Raw genomic sequence first — 9503 nt, 5'->3', positions numbered from 1 at the left:
TGTGGACACAGAAAACCTCACGTCTGCACACAAACACTGGGAGAAACAAACACATTGCAAGCACACAGCACAGCAGGATCTGTCGCGGTTTCAAAGCCTCTGTCACAGATCTTAACTCAGTATTCTGCAGCAACAGCATCCCAGAAGGAGGAATCTGTAGAGGAGAAACAGAACAGACCTGCTGGAATAAGAGGATTTACAGGTGTGTGGAGAGAGAGACACACACACACACACACACACACACACACACACACACACACACACACACACACACACACACACACACACACACACACACACACACACACACACACACACACACACACACACACACACACACACACACACACACACACACACACACACACACACACACACACACACACACACAGGCACACACACACACACACAAATAAAGCAGTGTGTCTGAAGAGTAAACAGAGCGAAACCACCTGTGATGCCTTGAAGGTGTATTGAAAGATTGTCCCTCAGACTGCTAAGTGATTCATCTCCCCAGACGGTGTTTGTCAAGCAGGATCTAAAGCCATGCAGATGAAATACACCCTCACTACCTTCATGAATCAAACAACATTTGCACCAGGGCCATGAGTTGATGACGTCACCGTCATATCCTCTGGAAGCTGACAGCACAGACAGACAGAGACGGATCGAGGGCCATAACATAGAGTTTTTCCCAGGTTAGGTTCAGGGAAAACTGTGGGCCCTAGTTCAAGGTAGTAAATTGATATTATTTCCCCGTAAACTGACACCGCAACAGAGACAGATTCTGGATGAACTGTGTTAGAACTATAGGGACGAGAGTTTTTACCTGGGCCCTGAATGATTTAACCCTTTTGGAGTAAACTTCGTTTTCTCTCTTTATTGTTGTATAATAATATACACTGGTAACGCATGTACATGTTTCTAAGGAGACATTACACACAGAGAGGCACAGACACACCCATCAACAAGATATTACCACACTCGTGACAATTGTGACAAATGGCTGACACCCAACTACGGGCATCAGAGTGACTTACATTATTATTTGTTTTATGTGATTAATCATATTGTTAAATACAGGTACGAAACTCAAAACTTGTCCCATTTTAGTTAGATATCATTTTCAAAAACATTTGTGATATTCTTTAGCCATTTTGTGCAAAAACACTCACCACACATCAGTTAACACAGTGGAGAGGACAAAGCAGGTATGTCCAATACTAGTCATGACAGTGATTACACACACAGGGAGCCCAGTCTAGGAGTTTTTTTTCTCTCTCTATCTTCTCCTCCTCCTCCTCCTCCTGCTCCTCCAATGTCTTGTTTTAATGACCTCCTTTCTCATGTCCGAATCAGCGGACACCAGTCTGAGTTCTGTCAGTGTCATGAAAACAATTGAACAATAGACCGTTGTAATTCAATGATTGATGTCATCTGTTTAACGATAAGAGGATCACCGCAGTGAGAGTTACTTTACTGTAGTTGTGTTGACACGGCGACGAGGTTACACACACATTGTGGGTTACATCAGGGGGGTTTCTGTCAATAATACCCGACCAGTCATCCGGGTTTCATGTCCTTTACTTAACGATAGATGAGGAAAGACTGCTTCATTTCACACAGTATTAGAGAACACAACAGTAAAACAATCTGGACTAGGAAAGGTTCAACGTCTGTATCCGCCGTGGGAAAACACACAGGACTTCTTAGGAAAATAGATTTTTAAATACGTTTTTGAAGTGTCACTTTATCCTTTAAGCGTGTTTTTTTAATGTTGAGTTTTACTTGAAAAAACATCCATGAAGATTTAGATATACCCTGGTATTGATGACAACTAGCTACAAAACCCGACGCGTAACATACTGCTTCAAAAATATAACGCTCACCTGCTGAAGGAATGTGGCTCAGTTAGCAAAGTTAGCAAATAAGTTAGCAAAGAGTATCATATTCTACACAGATAACAGCTCTGTACCACTAGAGAGAGAGAGGTTGTAGAACCAGAGAGTTAATGGGTCCATCGATTCTCCTATCTGATCTGCAGTGATGGTATGCAGTTCTAGCTGGATACAGTTTAATAAGGTTACTGGGGAGGAGAAGCTGAGCTTTAAATGAAATGGAATCACAGTGAAATGTAACCTGCAAAACTGTTACTACTTATCCAGTGCATTCGATAAGTATTCAGACCCCCTGACTTGTTCCACATGTAGTTACGTTACAGCCTTATTCTAAAATGGATTAAATAAAACATTTCCCTCATCAATCTACACACAACACCCCATAATGACAAAACAAAAACAGGTTTTTAGATTTTTTTGCAAATGTATTAAAAATAAAAATAATAAATGGCTTATTTACATAAGTATTCAGACCCTTTTCTATGAGACTTGAAATTGAGCTCAGGTGCATCCTGTTTCCAATGATCATCATTGAGATGTTTCTACAACTTGATTGGAGTTCACCTGTGGTAAATTCTATTGATTGGACATGATTTGGAAAGGCACACACCTGTCTATATAAGGTCCCACAGTTGACAGTGCATGTCAGAGCAAAAACCAAGCCATGAGGTCGAAGGAATCGTCCGTAGAGCTCCGAGACAGGATTGTGTCGAGGCACAGATCTGGAGAAGGGTACCAAAACATTATTGCATCATTGAAGGTCCCCAAGAACACAGTGGCCTCCATCATTCTTAAATTGAAGAAGTTTGGAACTACCAAGATGCTTCCTAGAGCTGGCCACCCGGCCAAACTGAGCAATCGGGGGAGAAGGGCCTTGGTCAGGGAGGTGACCAAGAACCCGATGGTCACTCAGAGAGCTCCAGAGTTCCTCTGTGGAGATGGGAGAACCTTCCAGAAGGACAACCATCTCTGCAGCATTCCACCAATCAGGCCTTTATTGTAGAGTGGCCAGACAGAAGCCACTCCTCAGTAAAAGGCACATGACAGCCCACTTGGAGTTTTCCAAAAGGCACCTAAAGACTCTCAGACCATGAGAAACAATATTCTCTGGTCTGATGAAACCAAAATGTAACTATTTGGCCTGAATGCCAAGCTTCTAGTCTGGAGGAAACCTGGCACCATCCCTACGGTGAAGCATGGTGGTGGCAGCATCATGCTGTGGGGATGTTTTTCAGCGGCAGGGACTGGGAGACTAGTCAGGATCGAGGGAAAGATGAACGGAGCAAAGTACAGAGAGATCCTTGATGAAAACCTGCTCCAGAGCTCAGAACCTCAGACTGGGGCGAAGGTTCACCTTCCAACAGGACAACGACCCTACGGACAAAGCCAAGACGACACAGGAGTGGCCTAGCCAGCGCCCAGACTAGAACCCGATCGAACATCTCTGGAGAGATCTGAAAATAGCTGTGCAGCGACACTCCCCATCCAACCTGACAGAGCTTGAGAGGATCTGCAGAGAAGAATGGGAGAGACTCCCCAAATACAGGTGTGCCAAGCTTGTAGCGTCATACCCAAGAAGACTCAAGGCTGTAATCGCTGCCAAAGGTGCTTCAACAAAGTCCTGAGTAAAGGGTCTGAATACTTATGTAAATGTGATATCCATTGTATTTTAATTTTAAAAAAGCTGTTTTTGCTTTGTCATTATTGGGTATTGTGTGTAGAAAAAAACATTTAATACATTTTAGAATAAGGCTGTAATGTAACAAAATGTGGAAAAAGTCAAGGGGTCTGAATACTTTCCGAATGCACTGTATACTGCAGGTATATCTGACTGATTGTCTGGGGGACAGAGGGAGAGGAGGGATGGGGGACAGAGGGAGAGGAGGGGTGGGGGACAGAGGGACAGGAGGGGTGGGGGACAGAGGGACAGGAGGGGTGGGGGACAGAGGGACAGGGGGGGTGTGGGACAGAGGGAGAGGAGGGGTGGGGGACAGAGGGACAGGGGGGGTGTGGGACAGAGGGAGAGGAGGGGTGGGGGACAGAGGGAGAGGAGTGGTGGGGGACAGAGGGAGAGGAGGGGTGGGGGACAGACGGATGGGGGACAGGAACAGGAGGGGTGTGGGACAGGAGGGATGGGGGACAGAGGCAGAGGAGGGGTGGGGTAGGGGACAGAGGGACAGGAGGGGTGGAGGACAGAGGGATGGGGGACAGGGACAGGAGGGAGAAAAGGATCAAGAGTGAAAGGGGAAAGTAGAGAGATCTGGCTGATGGTCTGGGGAACAGAGGGAGAAGGAGGGGTGGGGGACAGATTCACGGAAAGATGAACAGTGAAAGAGGGCCAGAAGTGAAAATGGGTGAGGTGGTAAAGAGTGAAAATATGAGGAAAGAAAGGAAAACAATAAAAAGGAGAGAAAGAAGAGGGGGAAGAGGAACGTCGATGAGGTTATCTATACAACAGAGGCTAGAAGAAACTGTTGAAATTAAATGGTGATAGGGAAAGGGATAAAAAGTGTGTCAGTGAATTCACACACTGTTCTAGAACTATAGCCTCACCTACGATATACTGAGGTACTGTTACTGAACCAGTGGTAAGCATCGACGACAGCTACGGAAGCCATTTTGACAGTACTGTTACTGAACGAAAGTGGTAAGCATCGACTACAGCTACGGAAGCCATGTTGACAGTAACGTTACTGAACGAGTGGTAAGCATCGACTACAGCTACGGAAGCCATGTTGACAGCAACGTTACTGAACGAGTGGTAAGCATCGACTACAGCTAAGGAAGCCATTTTGACAGTACTGTTACTGAACGAGTGGTAAGCATCGACTACAGCTACGGAAGCCATTTTGACAGTAATGTTACTGAACGAGTGGTAAGCATCGACTAGAGCTAAGGAAGCCATTTTGACAGTACTGTTACTGAACGAGTGGTAAGCATCGACTAGAGCTACGGAAGCTATTTTGGCAGTAACGTTACTGAACGAGTGGTAAGCATCGACTAGAGCTAAGGAAGCCATTTTGGCAGTAACGTTACTGAACGAGTGGTAAGCATCGACTAGAGCTAAGGAAGCCATTTTGACAGTACTGTTACTGAATGAGTGGTAAGCATCGACTAGAGCTAAGGAAGCCATTTTGACAGTAACCACACCCACATGGAAGATATACTGTATATCACCATAATAATACACAACCATTATCAAAATATAGACATTTGGTGTTCCAAGTACTGGTGTCATAATAAGTCATAACTCTAGAGATTGTTTTATCTCAAAACTGTGGGAGGGGGTTTTCAGTGGCTTCAGAGAGTAGAGGCGGTTAGCTACACTTTGTATTGTTTAGCATTATAGCTAAAGCGCTAGTTAGCGTTAGCCAATTAGCTACACTTTGTATTGTTTAGCATTATAGCTAAAGCGCTAGTTAGCGTTAGCCAATTAGCTACAGTGTTCATTAGCGTTAGCCCAATTAGCCAGCCGAGATAAAATCCACACTATGTGAGGTAATCCTTGGTCACCGCCTCCAGGAAGTTGGGCGCCGACATGAGGATGGTGAACGTGCCGATGATGGAGAAGATCGTGAACGCCACGAGACAAAGGCGATCCACGACCGCCGCCGCAAACTTCCACTCGCTGCAGACCGCCTCGCCCTCGTCCTGCTCCCTGAACCTCTGGGCGATAAAATGAACTTCCTCCAGGATCCGCCCGATCTCCGGGATCTGGTCCACCGTCAACCTCCGGAGGATCCCCACGTCCCGGTCGGAGAGTAGCGCCTCGTTGGGGGAACATGTTCCACCTGTCCCCGTGGTCTGACTACCACCCCCAGCCCCTCCACTGCAGACCCCGACCCCAGAAGAGTCACTGCTAGGCGGGCAGCAGGGGTTATCGTGAGACCCTCCCAAGGATCCCATCCCTCCCATACCCACGGAGTGGTAGCCGAAGTAGAGGTTCATGTTGCCGTTGGTGGTTGAGGTATTGGAGGGCTGTCCCCCAGGGATGGAGCCCATCTGGATGGAGCTGGTGCTGGCGTGGTGAGGGGGAGGGTGGGAGTACTTGTAGCCTCCTGTGGTGGAGCTGGGGGTAGTAGTGGTGTTGGGGGTGACGGTGGGGGGGGTGGTCGTCTTGCGTTCCTCGCCAGGCTTCTTCATGCGGAGGAACCAGGCGCACCAGTTGAGGAGGATGACTCGCATCTAGAGAGGTAGTGGAGGCAGGGGTGAGGAAAGAGAGAGAGAGAGTGTGAGGAGAGATGGAGAAAAAGGGAGAGAGGAGAGAAAGGTGGCAGCTCCCAAAAAGGAACAGTTTGCACTGATATTAAACATTTTGGCATTTTTTAAATGTTTACGGTAAAAAAAAGCAATAAAACACATACATCGTGAACACATTACATTGTTGAGAAAAAAGGGCGATAGATAACGCTGTAAGGCACAGATGTACAAGGTATTCAGAGGTAGACCAGGTCTTCAGATGTACACCGGCAGACTATGAGACAGAGAGGCTCTACGGGGATGGAGATGTACAAGGTATTCAGAGGTAGACCAGGTCTTCAGATGTACACCGGCAGACTATGAGACAGAGAGGCTGGAGATGGTTCATGTTTAAAACATGTCTGGCCTGTCTGTGAGAGCTACTCATCCCCTCAGGCACCATTTGTCTGCCAGGGCAGAAGTGACACTTCAGGAAGTGGCATATGTTACGATGACATAGGCCTAGTCAATGAGCCGTCTCTATGACTGAGCTACAGCCACTTTGTGTTCCAACGCTCTACAGGATCGTGTGAATATTGGATGGAAGTGGACTGACACTTTAAGATGTGAGATGAGATGACATCGGCCTAGTCAATGAGCAATGAGCTGTCTAGCGAAGGCCTTGGCGTGATCTGGTACCCCGGCAAAGTTTGTGTTACTCTTTCATTCTTGTGACGTGTCCTGGGGAAAGATGTATTTTGTATGACAGGATTTGACTGTGTTGTTGCTCTTACATTTACACTAATCCACTTCCTGTGACAACTCCCACGTTGGGGAGGAACTGAAGGGATTCTAAGATGAGTCTAAGGTGTTGTGGACACCATGGCCTTGTACCCACTGTGGTCCTACAGGATCAGAGTTGGTGAAGTCACACGAACGACAAACAAACTTAGCTTGAACTGCTCTACGACTTCTACAACTCTACTCAAGCACAACCAGAGACAAGGACCACGAAGACAAATGCAATGTATTTTTCCGTGGCAGACGTACGTTGAACCGGAACTACTCTACGACTCAAGGCGTCACCTATGAGGACATGAGGTTAGCAGGAAATGTAATGTAACCATGGTTACCTACCCATTTAGGCATCTTTACCCCGTGAGGGTCGTGATGGTGGAACTGTAGAACGAGAACCGTGACGACGAGAGAGAGACCCACGATCATCATGGCGAATGAAAAATACTGGCCTGCAACAACAGAAATATTCATTATAGATATCAATATTAGAAATCATTGTAGTGGGCTGGGACACATAGAAATATAAATAACAGAATACTGGAAAGTACTGGCAGGAACATAGATATATAGATGATAGAATACTGGAAAGAGAGGGATGAGGAAAGGTAGAAGATAGATGTGTTTTAACAGGTGATGAACAGGTTATCCCCCACTTCAGGATAGAGAGAGAAAGAGAACGAGAGAGAGAGAGAATAATAGAACAAGGAGAGAGAGAGAGAGAGAGAGATAAAGAGAGAGAGAGAGAGAGAGAGAGATAAAGAGAGAGAGAGAGAGAGAGATAAAGAGAGAGAGAGAGAGAGAGATAAAGAGAGAGAGAGAGAGAGAGAGAGAGAGGGAGAGGGAGAGAGAGAGAGAGAGAGAGAGAGACACAGAGAGAGGTATTTTAACAGGAGATGAGAACAGTAACAACCTGTCAGCCCTATGAGGTGGTAACATCCCTAACACCCTGTCAGCCCTCTGAGCTCTTCATTCTATCAACGTCTCCTCTCTTTCCTGGCTATTGATTCCTTCCATCAATCATGTACTGGCACCCTATTCCCTACGTAGTGCACTACTTTTGACCAGTAGTACACTAAATAGGGAATAGGGTGCCATTTGGGAAGCAGTCATGCAGTTCCTTCTACACCTCTCCTGTCTAGCTGACTAAAGCCTGAGGTAAATATCGTCTGCTAGGAGGGAAAACAGAAGACCTTAACGCTGTAATAAGAATGACTTGTGTGGAAACCGTATCAGTTAGATGTTTGGTCAGGGGGTATTACACTGGGTTTATGAGTGGCTATTCTATACTTAACTGTGTGTGGTCGACTTACCAAGAAGGCAGAGGAGGCTGCTGAGGACAGGACGGCTCATAATAATGGCTGGAGCGTAATGGAATGGGATCCAAAACACCAGTTTGATACCGTTCCATTCACTCCATTTCAGCCACTGTTATGAGTCATCCTCCCCTCAGCAGCCCCCACTGCAAGAAACACGGGCATAGCAAACAGACCTAAAGAAGGAACACATTAGTTTGAATTGGTTTCATGATTTAGCTTGGTATCTAGTGATGATATTGAACCACCAATCAATTCACAACGTGTATGAGCGTAATCATGTAAAATACATTAGTGCTTCTAAAAATAAATCACTGATGAGTCAATAGATGATCAATACTTTACCGATGAGAGGAACAGAGTCTGACGTAGCCGGCATGATTTCTGCTACCAGCAACATGAAGACAGTCAGAGACAGCAAGACAGTGATACCTGGGGGAGAGATGGGTGGGGGTAAAGAGGGAGAGAAGGGTGGGGGTAGAGAGGGAGAAGAGTGGTGGTAGAGAGAGAGAGAAGGGTGGGGGTAGAGAGGGAGAAGAGTGGGGGTAGAGAGAGAGAGAAGGGTGGGGGTAGAGAGGGAGAAGAGTGGGGGTAGAGAGAGAGAGAAGGGTGGGGGTAGAGAGGGAGAAGAGTGGGGGTAGAGAGAGAGAGAAGGGTGGGGGTAGAGAGGGAGAGAAGGGTGGGGGTAGAGAGGAAGAGATGGGTGGGGGTAAAGAGGGAGAGAAGGGTGGGGGTAGAGAGGGAGAAGAGTGGGGGTAGAGAGAGAGAGAAGGGTGGGGGTAGAGAGGGAGAAGAGTGGGGGTAGAGAGAGAGAGAAGGGTGGGGGTAGAGAGGGAAAGAAGGGTGGGGGTAGAGAGGAAGAGATGGGTGGGGGTAAAGAGGGAGAGAAGGGTGGGGGTAGAGAGGGAGAGAAGGGTGGGGGTAGAGAGGGAGAAGAGTGGGGGTAGAGAGAGAGAGAAGGGTGGGGGTAGAGAGAGAGAGAAGGGTGGGGGTAGAGAGGGAGAAGAGTGGGGGTAGAGAGAGAGAGAAGGGTGGGGGTAGAGAGGGAGAGATGGGTGGGGGTAAAGAGGGAGAGATGGGTGGGGGTAGAGAGGGAGAGAAGGGTGGGGGTAGAGAGGGAGAAGAGTGGGGGTAGAGAGAGAGAGAAGGGTGGGGGTAGAGAGGGAGAGAAGGGTGGGGGTAGAGAGGGAGAGATGGGTGGGGGTAGAGAGGGAGAGAAGGGTGGGGGTAGAGAGAGAGAAGGGTGGGGGTAGAGAGGGAGAGATGGGTGGGGGTAGAGAGGGAGAAGAGTGGGGGTAGAGAGAGAGAGAAGGGT

The 9503-nt window shown here is 47.4% G+C and overlaps 1 protein-coding gene across 1 annotated transcript in view; it reads right to left on the bottom strand.

Moving 5' to 3' along the window:
• Nucleotides 1-865: 865 nt before the first annotated feature.
• LOC139579493 (neuronal acetylcholine receptor subunit alpha-7-like) overlaps nt 866-9503 on the bottom strand; it is a 69706-nt gene continuing 61068 nt past the window's right edge. The window contains exons 8-10 of the mRNA XM_071408192.1: nt 8534-8620; nt 7215-7324; nt 866-6083 (exon numbers count right to left, since the gene is read on the bottom strand). Coding sequence (XP_071264293.1) covers nt 5388-6083; nt 7215-7324; nt 8534-8620 — 893 coding nt within the window. The 3' untranslated portion in view covers nt 866-5387. The remainder of the gene's footprint in view (nt 6084-7214; nt 7325-8533; nt 8621-9503) is intronic.

Source organism: Salvelinus alpinus, chromosome 6 (assembly GCF_045679555.1).
Source record: "Salvelinus alpinus chromosome 6, SLU_Salpinus.1, whole genome shotgun sequence".
NCBI lineage: Eukaryota > Metazoa > Chordata > Actinopteri > Salmoniformes > Salmonidae > Salvelinus > Salvelinus alpinus.
The sequence above is the reverse complement of the archived record's forward strand: the minus strand, read 5'-3'. Positions and strand labels throughout refer to the sequence as shown.